The sequence below is a fragment of the Anarhichas minor genome, unplaced genomic scaffold (genome assembly GCF_050575085.1).
Source record: "Anarhichas minor isolate MPS153535 unplaced genomic scaffold, ASM5057508v1 ptg000018l, whole genome shotgun sequence".
Taxonomy (NCBI): Eukaryota; Metazoa; Chordata; class Actinopteri; order Perciformes; family Anarhichadidae; genus Anarhichas; species Anarhichas minor.
This window is the reverse complement of record NW_027466464.1, coordinates 11,783,721-11,801,034: the sequence shown is the minus strand read 5'-3', so window position 1 is coordinate 11,801,034 and position 17,314 is coordinate 11,783,721. Positions and strand designations below refer to the sequence as shown.

The following is a 17,314-nucleotide window of genomic DNA, read 5'->3' as shown; positions in this document are numbered from 1 at the left end:
TATCCAAACTGAACAAAAATAATTTTTTAGGCTGTTTTAAGTGAATTCATTTTGATCTGTGAAAAGAAGTGAAAACAATAAGTTTTGGCAGGTCAACAGTTTGAGATAATGTGCTGGTAAAAAGTGAAACATTTTCCAATTATTAGTTTTTTCCCTCCTCATTTGTCATGTGACAGGAAGCTGCAGGCCTACAATGACCTATCACGTTAACACACATCTTGTCCCGTATTCCCTTACACACTATGCCTGCATTATTTAACATTTCACGAGTCTGAAAGAACACTCTCGAATTGGCTTCCCCGTTGAGATAAGCAGCTCTGAGCTCACCAGACATGGACCCAGCAGTGTGTGTGACTTAGTGGAACAATATAATTCTGTTTTTTTACCTGGTTAGATACTCATGCATCACTCGACATGTTCGCTGCAGCCACTAAGAACTTTGTGAAGCAGGTTGGGGACACCGGGAGGTTGATCCCCGTCCCGAGCCTGAGCGAGGCCGACCGCTACCAGCCCCTCAGCCTGGTCACCAGGAAGAGGAAGAGGCATTTCTGGAAGAAGAACAAGTACGCCTCGACCCCCTTCTCACTGAAGGACGTCCTGGTAGGGGAGAAAGAGATCACAGCAGGTACACCGATGAAACAGAATTATGAGGATCAACTGTTGAGTATTTATTGTGAAATGTTGATTTTGTTACATTAAAATGTCCCAATTGTGTTCTCTTTAAGGAGCTTCAAGGATGAAATAAAGTATCATATTTAATGTTTCAGCTTGTTCCAGCTCCACATTGAAGATGTATGATTTTAAAGTGAAATCCAATCAATTGGAAATATTCCAGATGTCTTCTGCATCATTTTATAGACATTTCCTAAATATTTAATCTGAGATATTTGGTATCTTTGGAAATGTTGGGATCCCCACTAGAATTTAAAATAAAGTTATTTGGGTCTGAACAATGTCGAGCAGCACAGCATGCGTTTTTGAGAGGGTTAGTGAGGTTTCAGAGGTATAATAGAACTCAGTATCCCACATTTTTAAGGACAAATTCATTGTAGACACTGTAAAATCATCGTGCATAAACCCGACCATAAACTCAATCAGTCATATAGTCCACAGCTAGCCCATTAGCTTGTTAGCTTTCTTGCAAAGCCATGGGGTTTGTATTCACATTTCAACCTCCTATAATTAATAGTGAGAGAAAATTGTGTAATATTTCCACCGGTGAAAGAAGTATTTTAGTAAAAGTACAAGTTAAAGTTATGTACTGGAAATGTTTGTAAAATGTAAAAGTATTCAAGTATTGTCACAAAAATGTACTTTAAAAAACAAAACTATATTTATATTATATCATTGAATAGCCCCGATGTATTAATGTGTAAGCAGCGTTTTACTGCTGTGGCTGGACCACATTGTAACTACTTCTCTATCTATAAGCTCCTCATGTTTTTAATAGGAAATTAGCTGTCAAAATATTGTTGTGAGGTAAAATGTACAATATTTTCCTTTTAAATTATAGTGGGATAGAAGAATAAACATGCAGAAAACACAACTTCCTTTTTTTATTGTGAAACAGGAGTGTCTTCTTATCAGCTCCTCAACTACGAGGACAAATCTGACGTCGCCCTCAACGGCCGTTTAGGAAACCACCTCCTCAACGACGTGGGGTTCAACATCAGCGGGTCAGACTCTGTAGCCGTCAAAGCCTCTTTCGGCATTGTGACCAAACACGAGCTGGAAGTTCCCACCTTACTGCGAGAGCTCAACTCCAGGTGACAGGTGTTTAGATGTCTAGATTCTGACAATGGCTATAAGTTGATACACGACCTTTGACCTCCTTGTGACAGAGGGAATGTGAGAAGACGTGTTTCCTTGTAGGGATGAATAAATGATCATGTTATTCTACACTGGCATACATACAGGACAGGGTCTACATACAGGAAGACAATGCGGGAAAATAAACAGTGTTGTTTGAGATTTATTATGTTAGAAATATTGTTTTTTAGCAACAAGAATGCACGACCACATGACAAATTTCCTTTTTCTGTCTTTTAGGAAAGTGGACCTGGACCACTGCCTGGTTCGTCAGTCTAAGGAGAGCGGTCGGACCATTCTCTGTGTGGTTGTGGAGAGCATCCGCACCACACGCCAGTGCTCTCTGACCGTCCACGCCGGGATGAGAGGGACCACCATGAGGGTAAACATACACTAATACAGTGTTACATTCAGCTCACTTTTGGGATGCAACTTGTGCTGAATACAAATCTAATTGGAGACAATAATTCATACCAAGATGTTTCAGATTTACTGATTTAAAACCAGGTACCAATGGTGAATATGTAATACTTTTAATACGCATCCTCTATTTAAAGATGGCACCAGTTTAAAAGCTTTCTTTATTATGAAACTGATGGCTTTACTGTATTAAAAAGGCAAATTTAAAGTTCAAGTTTCAAGAAAGTTAGGTAAAAATTAATAAAATGGCCACTAATAGTTTTGCGTTTCTCGAAGTCACCTCAATCCAGCTCTTACACGTCAGTGGTTCATTTCATAACTTCTTTGGAGTTATTAACATTTGCAAACTAAGATATAAGTGTAGCTGACAGTTTGCTGACTTTGTGATGCTCTGTGTTACTGTTTGCCACCGTTCAGCAAAAGTTACATTGTCTTACTTTAAATGAAAAATACTAAAACATCTCAAATATATATATAAATACAAAAATAATCTAGATTTTCAGATAGAGTGCCTCCCCAAAATGTGCCCCAAAATACAGATTCTTCTCCCAACTGGACCCACTTTTTCTCCGCTCTCTCTCGCCGACAGTCACCTGATGAGCAGGTGTGTCACTCAGCTCTCTGTTGTGCTGCAGTTTCAGATCGACGACGGCAGGAATCCCAAAGGTCGAGACAAGGCCATCGTCATCCCGGCCCACACCACCATCGCCTTCAGCATCTGCCAGCTGTTTGTTCGACTGGACGGGCGACTTGGTAGGAAGGCGGATTCATCCTTAACCTGCTCCAACATCCACATAATGCATGCTGCATTTCAATGATCTTCTGTTGCAAAACACAAAACATACAAAATAAAGCTTAAAGTGCTGGAACTAGAAAATGCACCTTTGGGTGACATATAGCTTTCCAATGTTTTGCTGACTTCGACTTTTAATCCACTGCTAACAGAGCTGAGATGAAAGTCAACAGAGCACTTAAAGGACAAGGAGAAATGAAAGGCTTGAATCCCTTCATGGTTGAAATTGTGTCACACATGAGGAGCTGTGGATGCTTCATTTGTGCTTAACACCCGAGGCTCCTCAGCACTCTTCATGCCACACATTCTTATCTTACTATAACAATTTCTAAACCTTTAACCATGAAGAGTTATGGTGTCATTATGTCTTATGATTGTGGCACCTGAGATTAGTTTTCTAAAGTTTCTATTTAATATGAGCACGTCCCCTAATGGACAATGTGTCTGACTCTGGATCAGAACATTGAAGATTCGAGTCCCTTTGTGGTTGAAAGCTCTGATCTTGTTTGAGGAGACTTGATGGAAACATGTTGTTGAGGACAATGCAAACAATACTTCTTGCTGCCACGGTGTTCTCTTAGATAATAGAGAGTATGTTGCTCTGCAGAAACGTGGGCGTTAACTCTCACATGCAAAGCGAGCAGGTTACATTTTGAGCTAATTAAGATTAACTGACGTATTTAATGCTGCAGAACAAAACATTAAAATCTCTTCATCTTGTGTTAACCACATTATACCAAATGATTAATTGCGGCTTAATTTCCCCCTTGAATGAAAATACACCTTCATTGCTGCCAACATTTTAGATTCACAGCACAAAAGAAATGCTCTAACGTTGGCATGATCTCTGAACTACATCTTCTTCCTCTGTGTCAGATATCTGTGTAGCTCCGGAGTCTCAAGGTGGATTTGAGCGGGAGCAGATCAGGGAGCAGCTCGGTGGTTTCATCGGTCACTTCTCCATGGGTCGACTGCGTCGGTTCCTGTCTGGAATCATCTATGGAAACCCTTTCAGAGCAGGTACCGTAATCACCTTGACTGCATAATAAAAACACCATTACTTTCACTACATGTTTGCCTTTTTGCTTTATCCAACCACTGAGCAGAAAACCAAACGTTTGAGGAGCTCACCCAGTCCGACACATACATGGACGACATGGTTACCGACTACTACGAGAAGGCCGCCAGCATGACGGACGTGTCCACTACCTACCTGAGAGAAAGCTCCCACACACGGGTCAACCTCCTCAAACACAACATCCCCAAGGGGCCCTGCGCGCTCTGCGGCATGGGCAACCAGAGGCGGGAAACTGTTTACGGCTGTCTGGAGTGCACAACCAGGGGCCAGAAATACGTCCGGCTGCATGTTGTGCCCTGTTTCGACCTCTGGCACAAAACGCTGAGGTGAAAAAGAAAAGGGCTTTGTTCATGTTCTGGTGATGCAAAATAAGTGTAACTGTTTTTGAGATGTTTGTTCTTGTAATCTTTCAAATAAAAGTCATGATAACTGCACTTGGACTGGACTTTGTAACACCTTGAGCCGCCAACGTTTTCAGTAAAATATGTATAAATATAAACTTGTATTATCTCTCACTTTGCGGTATAAGAGGTGCAGTATCGCTTTCAGTGTACCTTTGGCATGGACCCATTTCTACCCTTGTGCTGTGTGCGTACTGTAGCTGCCAGCTGCTGAATTATTCAGCGGGGGTATTGGGTGTAAATTAATGGAAGGGATCGTGTGATGGCCAGCATCGGCCTGCTTTTGTTATGTTCCAAGTGTGTCATTTATTTTGCTTTCACCGTGTCCAGTGTGTGTGTATATAGCCTATCAGAACTAATAGCTCTTTCCACTTGCATTCACCTTGACAGAACCTTGTGGGTTTTTATTTATAAAATAAAGGTTGTGTCATTTTTTACTTCAAAATTCACATAGTTTCACTTTAAGTCAATAATATACCTTTGGAATTGTTGCTTTGTTTTACTGAAGTTGCTTTTAAAAAATATAATAATTTAATGTTTAAGTTTAATAAACAAGCAGGTTTGCCTCAAATGCAGAAAATATTTGACATTACTGACAGTGGAAAATTTGTACCTTTTTAGTTGCTTCCCCTTCTAAAAATATGTCAAATATTTTGTTTAATATTCTAAACATTTGTCGGTTACATGTGAAGGTAATTTGGTAAAAGATCTAGTAGATCTAGTCCTACAATATGATAATACTTCACCAGAGGAGCCTATATGAACCATAATATTAGGAATATAATAGTTATTTCTTACAGTGAATTTGAGAAGCATCTCAAAAGCAAATATTGTATGTTTTACACAATAAATTTATTTTCAGTCGTTACCCTCCCTGCCGCTAGAGGGCGCTGCGTTTTAACGTGAACTCACTCTCTCCGGATGTGTCAAAAATCAACAAGATGCTCACACGTGTGGGGTAGTGGAGGAAGCAGCATGTGTAATATTAACCATATATTTTTACTTCTAAGGAGAAATATAAGCTATTAACAAGTAGTCAAATGCTTTAAGTTGAAGGGATAGTCAGTAAAATGAAGTTTGCTTATAAGGTAAGTACGCCGCTGCTAGCTAACTAGCATTTCAATGAAGTCTTACGTTTACCAGAACACGATAGTGTTTCGCTAACAGGTAGAAGTCATTTTATTTATTTAAGCAAGAGACTATGAATTTCACACATTTCTGAATGCGGTTCGTGATGAAGTTCTCTGCTTAGACGCAAAAAAATGAGCTTATAAGTGATTTATAAAATAAAAAGTATTGTGTCTTCATTGTAGTTCTCCAATCTGCTCGGAGCAGTCTATCGTCAGGGGAATCTGAGTTTCTCTAAAGATGGCAACGCTGTGATCAGTCCGGTTGGAAACAGAGTCTCTGTCTTCGACCTGAAAAAGTAAGTGGTGGTTATTAAATACATGAACATATGGGAAATTGTTCATGCTGTCATATGTAAGGTATATGACACCTGGATGTTGCAAGAGAGAAAACTGTAAATAATGCATAAAAAGAAAGGAAGTTGTAACTGAGAGTTGACGGAGTGTTTTCCTTCGCTGTCCTCCAGCAACACGTCTGAGACTTTACCCGTCTCCACAGCGAAGAACATAACGTGTGTGGGTCTCTCTCCTGACGGGAACTTAGCAGTCGTGGTGGATGAAGGTAAGATAACACTTTGTGTCTCTTCCTGCATGAACTTAAACAGGAGTTTGTGTTTCGAATGCGTCTTTGTGTTTGTGTCGCACAGATGGCGCAGCGTTGTTGGTCAGTCTCGTCACCCGAGCCGTCCTCCATCATTTCCACTTTCACAAGCCCGTCAGCAGCATCCGCTTCTCACCTGATGGCAGGTAAGGACGTCTGGTGGACACAATTACCAGTTTACCAAATTACTGACTATAAAGTTCCTAAATGACTTAAAACTCAAAACTGTTGCTGAGCTTCGATGTGTTTGTTCCCTCTCAGGAAGTTTGTTGTGACGAAGGACAACGTCGCTCTGATGTACCACGCTCCTGGAAAGCAGCGTGAGTTCAATGCCTTCGTGTTGGACAAGAGCTACTACGGTCCCTACGACGAAACCACCTGCATCGACTGGACGGACGACTCCAAGTGAGTAAAAGTTCATTAGACATCAAAGCGTTCGAGAATCCTGAGGAAAACCAAACGGGTCACGGTTTTGACGTGTTTCCTTCAGGTGTTTTGTGGTGGGCAGCAAAGACATGTCAACGTGGGTGTTTGGTGCAGAGCGCTGGGCCAACCTCATCTACTACTCCCTGGGCGGACACAAGGACGTCATCGTGGGCTGTTTCTTTGAGAAGGACAGCCTGGATGTGAGTTTGAAAGGACAAATGTGGTTTTGCATAAAAATAAAAACAGAGAATATCTTTATAGAAATATTGTGTTTCTCCCGTGTTGTCAGCTGTACACGGTGAGCCAGGACGGGACGCTGTGTGTGTGGGAGAGCGACACCGAGCTGGACGGCCTTGTCCTGAAGAAGAGCCAGGACAAACCCAAACCCCCGAGGCAGGGGGACGAAGAGGAGGAGGAGGAGGAAGATGAGGAGGACAGAACGGAGGGAGAGGTCATCAGAGGGAGAGCTGAAGCTCCCAAAGAGAAGGACGAGACCAAAAACGTTCGATACAAGCAGAGAAGCAAGTAAGACACCTCAAAAAACAGTCCCAATACTTCCTCACAGCCAGACGTCTTTCCAAAACACTCTAATGTTCATACTTTGAGTGCCAATTATTATTATTGTTGCATCATCGTCTTGTAGTCATATTGTCTTTCCAATTAAAGCTGCAGGTACCTGTTCTCCAACAAAGGGAGGATGAATATCAGATGATTCAAAATGTCAAAGTACTCCGAAGGCTTAAAGAAACGTTCTTTCTTTTCTGCTCTTTAAGACACTTCTTCAACAAGGAAGGGGATTTTAACAGCCTGACAGCTGTCGCCTTCCACAAGCCGACTCACATCCTGGTCACGGGGTTCGCCTCGGGAGTCTTCCACCTGCACGAACTTCCGGAGTTTAACCTCATTCACTCCCTGAGGTGAGACACATGTTAGGTTTCACGCTGGAGTGGGAATTCAGGAGAAGAGGACTTGAATATACATGTTGCATGTTTTTAGTACTTTGCACAGAAGTAAAAAAAGACATGACTGACTGACTGGGTAGTTAATATATACTGTATATACTAAATATAATGCTTCGTCTCCCAGTATTTCCGACCGGAGAATCGCATCAGTGTCTATAAACAGCTCTGGAGACTGGATCGGCTTTGGGTGCTCGGGTAAGAAGTCTTTTCCTCGTGTGTCGTGTTTCTTTTCTATTTTCTTGACTTGATAAGTTCCTGATTATTTGTTTCTAAATGTCCATGTTGTTGTGTCAGGGATGGGTCAGCTGCTGGTGTGGGAGTGGCAGAGCGAGTCGTACGTCTTCAAGCAGCAGGGACACTTCAACAACATGGCCGCTCTGGCGTACTCGCCAGACGGACAACACATCGTGACGGGAGGCGACGATGGCAAAGTCAGTGACTGTCCACTGCTGCGTGTTTCACCATCATACAGACAGACGTATCAACGCTGTGTCAGGGGTGTGAATGTAAAAGAAATGCGTTTTCATCTCCGCAGGTCAAAGTGTGGAACACCAACAGCGGCCTTTGCTTCGTCACCTTCACGGAGCACACCAGCAGCATCACCAAAGTCACCTTCACCTCCAGCGGCTTCGTCATCGTCAGCGCTTCTCTGGACGGGACGGTCCGAGCATTCGACCTGCACAGGTGACTTTCAGGGAAGCTGGTTGACTTCCAACATTTGATGGGAGACTGTAAACGACAGAGATGTGTCTAAAGAGGAATGACTTTTAAATCTGCGTGTGTTCCTTTGTGGGTTCCAGGTACAGAAACTTCAGGACGTTCACGTCGCCTCGGCCGGCGCAGTTCTCCTCCCTCGCAGTAGATGTCAGTGGAGAGCTGGTGAGCGCAGGAGCCCAGGATTCCTTTGAGATCTTTCTGTGGTCCATGCGGACCGGCAGACTGCTGGAGGTGAGCACAGAACACACATCAATGTTAATGTGGCCGATGTTTGAAGATGCTCTTATTCACCTCCTTCTGCTTCCTCCCTGTGATGACCAGGTCCTCGGGGGCCACGAGGGGCCGGTCAGCTGCCTGTGTTTCAGTCCGGTCCAGTCCATCCTGGCCAGCGCCTCGTGGGATCGCACCATCCGGCTGTGGGACATGTCGGACAGCTGGCAGGTCAAAGAAACGCTTCCCCTCACCTCTGACGGTAAACACAGTCTCAGTGTGAATTCCACATCGCTCTTTAACGATGGACAATGTGGCGTAACTCTTGTTTTCCCTCAGGTTTGTCAGTGACGTACCGCCCTGACGGTCAGGAGTTGGCTGTGGCCACTCTGAACGGTGAGATCTCTTTCTGGGACCCACAAACAGCCACACAAACCGGCTCCGTGGTCGGTCGCCACGACCTGGAGACGGGCCGCAAAGAGACGGATAAAATCACGGCCAAGCAGACCGCAAAGAGCAAGTGAGTGATAGCGTGTTTATTTTGGTCCAAACCACGGAGGGCAAGTCACAATTGATGGCTTTCTGTTGATCTTATGATTCAGGTTGTGTTTCCTGTTCTTTGTGTGTTCAGGTCCTTCACGTCGCTCTGCTACTCTGCAGACGGGGAGTCTGTTCTGGCGGGAGGCCAGTCCAAGTTCGTCTGCATCTACAACATCAAGGAGCAGATGCTCATGAAGAAGTTTGAGATCTCCTGCAACCTGTCCTTTGATGCCATGGAGGTACTATAACTTCACTTGAAAGTTTTCTACTTGTTCACTTGGTCCTTGAACTTCACTCTGTGTTGTGGCCCTTCAGGAGTTCCTGGACCGACGGAAGATGACCGAGTTCGGCAGCCTGGCTCTGGTGGACGAGGGAGCTGGAGACGGGGACGGGGTCAACATCAGCCTCCCTGGAGTCAGAACAGGTAGGATGCTCACTTCAACTCTCATACCAGCTGCTGGTCCCGCTGGTGCAGAGACCACCCACCTCCAGGACATGAAGACAAAGACATCACTTCTTGTTGTTGCTCGATAACTTTATGTCTGTTCCTGTATTTCCTTTTTCATTTTATTTTCTACATATCTATACATGTTTTTTCTTTTTGTGCGTCTTTACAGGTGATATGAGTTCTCGACACTTCAAGCCGGAGATCAGAGTGAGCTCGCTGCGGTTCTCCCCTACTGGTAGGTCGGCTTCATCGAGTTTTGGGAGTCGGAGTGAAGTCTGACAAGAGATAAAAATGTTGCTTATCTTTTGGAAGGTTTTGGTCTTTCAGTCTCCATCATATTTTAAAATGCAACCGTCTGGAAAGCAACAACAGTCTTAAGTTGAGGAAGGTGTTGAATGGTGTAGGAGGAAAGGAAACCCGTTCTGGTCACATGATATCCTCAACATCCTGTCGTTCTTCTGAATGTTTAGATGACCATGTGAGGGGGAAACAGTGTCGGGTCATTTCATAAAGGGGTTCCATCTATTGTCAGGTCGTAGCTGGGCGGCCACCACCACCGAGGGCCTGCTGGTCTACTCCCTCGATGGGTCTCTGGTCTTTGACCCGTACGACCTGGACCTGGACGTGACGCCGGCCAGCATACGTAAGCAGCTGAGGCTTCAGGAGTGGGCGGCGGCCATTGTCCTGGCGTTCAGACTGAACGAAAAAGCCCTCAAGCAGGAAGTGCTGGAAACGGTTCCACACGAGCAGAGTGAGTAAACCGTCCTGTTTTAAATGTTCGGCTCTGAATCTACTCCCTCTGAAGCTGACCGTATCTGAATGGTGTTTGGGTTTGTGCTCCAGTCCCAGTAGTCTGCGGCTCTCTTCCTGACATTTACGTTGAGAAGCTTCTGGGGTTTGTGGCGGAGAGTTTGGAGAAGTCCGGTCACCTGCAGTTCTACATGACCTGGGCCCAGAGCCTGCTCATGCTGCACGGACAGAAACTCAAGAACAGGTCGGCTCCCAGGCCATTATATTTTGATTTAATTGTTTTGTCACATCACTGTCTCCATATAATTCTGAGTGACTACTTATCTGGTGTGCAGGTCTGGAACCATACTGCCCACCATCCAGGCTCTACAGAAGAGCATCCAGAGACACTTTGACAACATGTCCAAACTGTAAGTCTCAACATGTTTCTGTTTCTTTAATGTCATGTTATACTTCACGTTATAGTACAAGTGTCCCCAGTGAACCCTGAACCCAAAGTCTTTTCTTTGCACAGGTGTGACTTTAACGTGTATAACATTCGCTATGCGGCGGCTCTGTCGAAGCAGAGGGGCATAAAGAGAGCAGCTGAGGAGGACGTTGGGGAGGAGGAGGAGGAACATGAGGAAGATGAAGAGCTGTCAGAGCAGATGAGCGTGGCCTCCTTGGAGGATGCAGACTTGATGCTGTAGGCCTGAAGTCAATCCACCTCAGTCGAACAACATTGCAGATATCACTGCAAAAAGAGGACAATAACTAATGACTTTAATAGCAAACAAATTTCTGTCTACTTAAACTGTTTGTTTTTTTAATAAATACATGTAATGTGTATGTTTTTATGTGTTCTTTAGCCTGCATTCGGTTTGGTTAAATGTCCTGCACACACAGGTGATTTATTAAGTCCGTGAGGGTTTAGTTTTGTCCCGCTGTCAAATCCTCGAGTGTTTGAGGGCTCTCTGGCAGATATTTATGAACCCTTTCTGTAAGTCAGCATTAGATGCAGACTTTGCCCACGGTAATTACCCACAAATCATTGCAATGTGACGTTAAACACGGGGTAACCAGTGGAAGCATGGAGATATAAAAAAACAGTAAACAAAGAAGAGGATTAAAGATGGAACAAAAAATACCACATGAAATCGGAGGAAATTTATTTATTTTTTCATCAAGTATTTAATTTTGTCATTGAAGCTGTTTTGACAAAAAGGAGTAAATAGATTATTTGAAATTGCCTCTCTTGTGAGGAAAGAACCTGGAAGATGTTCAAATTAGGGAGTAAAAAGTATATTAAATATCCACAATTGTACATGTTTTTGGATTGGGCCTAAAATAACTTTGATATGCAGCTAACGTTACCTAATTAATTACAAGTTCGTCTTTAGTTTGAACGCAATGCGTAATTACATCTCGAACGCTTTTATTTTTGAATGATTCAACCGGAAGTATTAATTGTGTGTAATCTTTCTAACTTGATAACACTGTTGTAGTTATTGACTGTGACCACTAGAGGGCGGTAAAACTCATGCTCTAAATCTAATATTACTTTGATATACACTTGCTAACTTTGTATCGCTGTAGCTAACGTTAGCTAATCAATTACAAGCTCATCTTTGGTTTGAACACAATGCTAATTGTATTAACCAGCGGCCACACTGTTGTATGTATCATTTAATTCTATATTTACAGACTGCAGTGACAGTTTTATCACTATAATCAATAATCATGAGTATTCACTGCCCTCTGGTGGTCAAAATGTGTAATTACATATTGCAAGCTTTTATTTTGAATGATTTAGCCGGAAGTATTAATTGTATGTAATTTGTCCAGCTTGATAACAACACTGCTGTAGTTGCTGGCTTTGGCCACCAGAGGGCGTTAAAACTCATACTCTAAATCTAATATTACTTTGAAATAAGATTGTCAAACTACCATACCCGGCAGCCCTTGCGGCAGCGGAGCGGAAAAGGCGGAGTTTGAGCCAAAATGAGGGAAAATAAGAACATGTCCGAGTCCCCCTCTCAAGCGGGAAAAGAAATACCGGCGAAAAAACAGAAACTAAGCAGTGACGAGAACAGTAACCCGGATTTATCCGGAGACGAGAATGTAAGCAGTTCATATGTGCAAAATGTGTTAAAATGACCCATAAACCGCCTCAAGCGAGTTAGCATCGTGCTAAAGTAGCCGTGACTAGCTAGCATCTTTGTTCGTCTGGACCGGCTAGATGTGATTAAGCTGTGATGATAACAGTCGTTAACCGCTTAAGTCTGTCCACACAACCGAAGACATAGTTGGCTTCATTGTTGTGTATTTATACACGTTGTTTTTAATGCTCAGACTACAGTCATTCTATCCAATGCTAGCGTTAGCAGTAGCATCTACTGTTAGTTAATCACGTGACAATGTTGACTTGAGATAGCTTCTGAATTAAGGGTTGTGAGATGATAAAAAGTAACCTGAGTTAATGAGTATCAGCCATGTTGGACTCATGCAAACACGATTTAGCTCCTGTCAGCAGATTTAAACCTAAACAATGTGTTTATATTCATGTAATTGCTGCAGAAGTACAGCTCAGTACAGTAATGCAGGTTATTGTACACCTTAATGTACAAGATGACATTCACTGTGTGCACTGTTGCTTGTCACATGTTAGTAATATGACTACAAACCTCTTCAGTCCTGATAAGAGTGAACTATTAAAGGATAAATGTTAGTTATTGTTACTGTGTCCACTGACATGGTGATCAACAGAGACTGACATTCCTGCAGGAGAAATATAACATGTGTACCCACCACCTGTGTCTCTGTGCATCCTGCAGGATGATGCTGTCAGTGTTGAGAGTGGGACCAACGCAGAGCGCCCAGACACACCCACCAACACTGCCAACGCCCCGGGCAGAAAGAGCTGGGGCAAGGGCAAGTGGAAGTCCAAGAAATGCAAATATTCTTTTAAATGTGTCAACAGCCTGAGGGTGAGTACGGACAGTTTGTTGAGCCCAGGTTTCATCAGTTCTTCTTCCAATACTTTTCTGAAAGCTGTCATATATGTACATGATGTTCATGTCCTTTCCTGTCCATCCAAGGTTTATTTAAACCTCTTTCATACAGCTCCATGTGAAGGAATGCAGCCTTAAATAACCAGCATGTGTCAGGTGACCTGTGTTCATTTCACCCTCTGAATTTCGTTAATAATGACGTGATGATTTCCACAGGAGGACCACGGACAGCCGCTGTTTGGTGTCCAGTTTAACTGGCACAGCAAGGAGGGAGACCCGCTGGTGTTTGCCACCGTCGGGAGTAACAGGGTCAGCAGTGATGAGGGATTAATTTATTCCTAACTGGCTCCATTTGTTGTCTTGTTCCATGCGTAACGAATGCTGTCTTCTCTTCACCAGGTAACTCTGTATGAATGTCACTCTCAGGGAGAAGTGAGACTCTTGCAGTCTTATGTCGATGCCGACGTATCCTTAAACGTTTCTAACTTCCTCATTGTCATCCTGTCACTCAGGTCCAGATGTATTTGTTTTAAACAGCTATTCTATAACCTAGATGTAAAAAACACAGACCAGTGTTCATAGCGAAGCAGACACTTTAGTATCATCCCATCATGTTTTAAATCCAGCCTTTGATGTGAGATGCGAGTGCTCTGCAGGATCTTCTCGTTCAGTTTTTAATTCCTTGACTGAATGTGTGTGAAGGCCGAGGAGAACTTCTACACGTGTGCTTGGACCTACGACACCAACACGAGTCATCCTCTGTTGGCTGTCGCCGGGTCCCGCGGCATCATCCGGGTGATCAACCACATCACGATGCAATGTATCAAGGTAAAGATAAATAATACGGCTTTGTGTTTTCCTGGTCAACAGTACTCCGCCTCACATTTCTTCTCATTCCTCTGTGTACTAAACATGATTTATTTGAAGTAAACACTGATTAGTCTCTCACATGATGAAGGAGTGACACTGTCCTTCCCACCTTTACCCAGCCTAGACTTTGAACCGTTCTTGTGTTTGAATGCAGCATTATGTCGGTCACGGAAACGCCATCAATGAGCTCAAGTTTCACCCGAGGGATCCAAATCTCCTCCTTTCTGTCAGCAAAGGTAAAAAACCTCCAATAATTCTATTAATATCATTAAACTCTCACACAGAAACGCCAATAAGAGGACCGTGTGCCACGTATTCCTTTTGCACGGTGAATACAACTTCAGTTAACGTGAGAACGGCCCAATATTCAATATCAACTTTATGACTTTATTGACTCTGTGATTTATTACCTTCTTTATGTCACCAGCACGTCTATAAAGTTTCTTCATGTCGATAGGTCTTGTTTTATATCACCGTGTGATTGTCAGGCGGCTCACCTGATGACGCTCGTGTGGAGTTTAATCTTTTATTTAATCAGGTGAATGTTGACGGAGCACATTTCATGTTGTTGCCGTCAGTTGTTAAATCATTTGACTCCTGCATGAAGAAGCTGGTTATAAACTGTCTAACGTGCATTAAATGTTCTTTGCATTTAATAAAGTTGTGACGTGTTCCCTCAGATCACGCTCTCCGTCTGTGGAACATACAGACGGACACATTAGTGGCGATATTTGGAGGTGTGGAAGGTCATCGAGATGAAGTCCTGAGTGCTGTGAGTGTTCACTTCAATCAGAAGAACGATAAACTCAAACTATACCTGCAAGTGAATATTTACTTTTGATATCCCGCTGCAGGATTTTGATCTTCTGGGTGAGAAGATAATGTCGTGCGGGATGGACCACTCCTTAAAGCTCTGGAGAATCAACTCTGAGAGAATGCAGAAAGCCATCCGTGGGTCTTATGAGTACAATCCCTCCAAGACCAACAGGTGAAATAATAACACGGCACCATGTCGGCGTGTGGGCCGTCAAACCGTCACTTTTCAACATCTCGTGTTTTGTGTCCCTCAGGCCTTTCGTCTCGCAGAAAATTCACTTCCCCGACTTCTCGACCCGAGACATCCACAGAAACTACGTGGACTGTGTGCGGTGGCTCGGGGATCTTATCCTCTCCAAGGCAAGTCAGGACCGAGTGTGAAGATATTTAATAACACGACTACTGGCAGTGAAATCGCTCTCTTTGTGAACGGGCACACAAGCTGCTCTGTGTAGCTGTCACCATTGATTCGGTCTAACGTGCTCCCTGTCTCACTGCAGTCCTGTGAAAACGCCATCGTCTGCTGGAAACCAGGGAAGATGGAGGAAGACATCGACGTCATGAAACCAAGCGAGTCAAACGTGACCGTTCTGGGACGCTTCGACTACAGCCAGTGTGACATTTGGTACATGCGCTTCTCCATGGACTTCTGGCAGAAGGTGGAGTCTTTTATTTATCGGCATTGTTCATTCATAGCTGCACATGTGGTACAATCTTTGATATTAGTGATTTGATTGGTGGACTCTAGAGGTGCAGCTTAGATCTCTTTGTGCTGTCGCTGATCTTTTGTGTCCTGTGATGCTGATCTTTCAGATGCTGGCTCTGGGGAACCAGGTGGGGAAGCTTTATGTGTGGGACCTTGAAGTGGAAGACCCACACAAAGCAAAGTAAGAATCCTTTAGTCCCGAAAATAGTCCAAAAATATGCTGATCTATGTCTTTAAATGTCTCCTTTTGTCCGATCAACAGCCCAAAATACTCACTTTGTAATGATATAAAAGGAGAAAAGCAGCAAATCATCACTCTGGAGAAGCTTAATGATTCATTTATATTATCAATAGTTTAAAGATACCACAGACTATGGGAGGTCTAGTCTGACTAATCGTACAAGTCAACAGACCAATTAATGATTTTAAAACACTGACAATCATCCTGAGTTTCACTGAATAGTTTTCACTGCATGTAAAAGTCATTGTAAGGTGGAGAACAGTGTCTTGTTTTGTAGGATTTGTGTGAGATGTATGAAAATGTTTCAAAGCGTCTCCTCTCTGTCCTCAGGTGCACCACACTGACGCTCCCCAAATGCACATCGGCCATCCGGCAAACCAGCTTCAGCCGCGACAGCAGCATTCTGATAGCCGTGTGTGACGACGCGTCGATCTGGCGCTGGGACCGACAGCGCTGAACAGTTCCACCTGAAGAAGAAGAAGAACTTTTGGTTCCATCCTGTCGCCCCGTGTTCAGATTTACACTGCAAGAAATGTCTGTTTGAACATTTAATATTACGTGGAGTCTAAAAAATACAGCATTTCCTTAAAAAAAAAAAAACAAAGAAGTGAGAAAAGGTGCCGATGCAGGATGAGGTGATTCCTTTAGTTTTTTCGATGAGCTTCGTCAGTGGGATTGTTCCTTCATTGAGCCACAACACGAAAGAACAAAAAGATAGACGTAGTTCCAAATCATAGAAGAGTATTTAGGAGAATTAAGATCCAAATGTTAAGGAACTATAACAGCATGTCGGTGACATGTTTGGCTTCAGCCCCGCGTGTGCCTTCTAGATTTCTATGCAGTCTCATCCATTGAAAGTTAATAACAGACGAGTGGAATCATCTCAATCAACTGCATTTGTTTTAGGGAAAATAAGCTTTTAAGAAGCAACGGATAAAATGACCAAAGATGGATTTTCTTTGCAGTGGGCCACATCTTACATTCATTAGTTCACACACAAAAGAAATGAAGAGTTGTTCTTTTTCCTCTACATTCGTTTGTTTGCGTTGATGACCTCGCTCCTCCCACACACACACTCTGACCGGAGGCTTCGAGGACACTCAATAAAATGTATTTTATAAATATATATACTCAAGAGTCAGTTTGTGTTGATCGTGGACACTTTCATTTGGCTACAAATCTGATGAAATTGTTTCAAGGCAGCATTAGTGGTATTTTGCATTTATGTAATTTGGCTTTTATTTTGAAATTACAACCTAATCCCGCTATAATACAAAATCAGGGTTCTTTTGCCTTTATGCACTGCTTGTACTTAAATTTATTTGGACTTGAATAAAATTATTTTTCTACAGATACATTGGTTTGTTTCTGTACCAAACTTTATCTTCAGAGAACTACAAAAGTCCTGA

The 17,314-nt window shown here is 43.1% G+C and overlaps 3 protein-coding genes across 5 annotated transcripts; all 3 read left to right on the top strand.

Annotated features, from left to right (window-relative positions):
* Positions 1-414: 414 nt before the first annotated feature.
* pjvk (pejvakin) lies at positions 415-4,430 on the top strand. 2 transcript variants are annotated; one of them, XM_076094253.1, is made up of 6 exons: positions 415-625; positions 1,571-1,766; positions 2,050-2,191; positions 2,865-2,982; positions 3,899-3,961; positions 4,129-4,430. In XM_076094253.1, the coding sequence occupies exons 1-6, from the start codon at positions 415-417 to the stop codon at positions 4,428-4,430; spliced, it is 1,032 nt and encodes a 343-aa protein (XP_075950368.1). The 2 variants fall into 2 exon arrangements, with proteins under 2 accessions (XP_075950368.1, XP_075950369.1); XM_076094254.1 differs by lacking the exon at positions 3,899-3,961.
* A 1,005-nt stretch (positions 4,431-5,435) lies between these two features.
* pwp2h (PWP2 small subunit processome component) lies at positions 5,436-11,108 on the top strand. The gene is made up of 21 exons (XM_076095057.1): positions 5,436-5,589; positions 5,815-5,927; positions 6,096-6,190; positions 6,276-6,375; positions 6,491-6,634; positions 6,720-6,855; positions 6,945-7,180; positions 7,429-7,572; positions 7,742-7,812; positions 7,912-8,048; positions 8,153-8,301; positions 8,418-8,565; positions 8,656-8,806; positions 8,884-9,064; positions 9,176-9,323; positions 9,400-9,508; positions 9,702-9,767; positions 10,065-10,283; positions 10,376-10,526; positions 10,618-10,692; positions 10,797-11,108. Exons 1-21 carry the CDS (start codon positions 5,572-5,574, stop codon positions 10,969-10,971), a joined length of 2,766 nt encoding a protein of 921 aa, XP_075951172.1. The 5' UTR covers positions 5,436-5,571; the 3' UTR covers positions 10,972-11,108.
* Positions 11,109-12,226: 1,118 nt separating this feature from the next.
* On the top strand, positions 12,227-17,258 carry eed (embryonic ectoderm development). 2 transcript variants are annotated; one of them, XM_076094644.1, is made up of 12 exons: positions 12,227-12,382; positions 13,096-13,248; positions 13,489-13,581; positions 13,672-13,737; positions 13,975-14,100; positions 14,297-14,378; positions 14,823-14,914; positions 14,997-15,130; positions 15,213-15,318; positions 15,459-15,617; positions 15,772-15,845; positions 16,236-17,258. In XM_076094644.1, the coding sequence occupies exons 1-12, from the start codon at positions 12,263-12,265 to the stop codon at positions 16,360-16,362; spliced, it is 1,332 nt and encodes a 443-aa protein (XP_075950759.1). In that variant the 5' UTR covers positions 12,227-12,262; the 3' UTR covers positions 16,363-17,258. The 2 variants fall into 2 exon arrangements, with proteins under 2 accessions (XP_075950759.1, XP_075950760.1); XM_076094645.1 differs by having other exon boundaries at positions 12,245-12,382; positions 13,096-13,192.
* Positions 17,259-17,314: the final 56 nt, after the last annotated feature.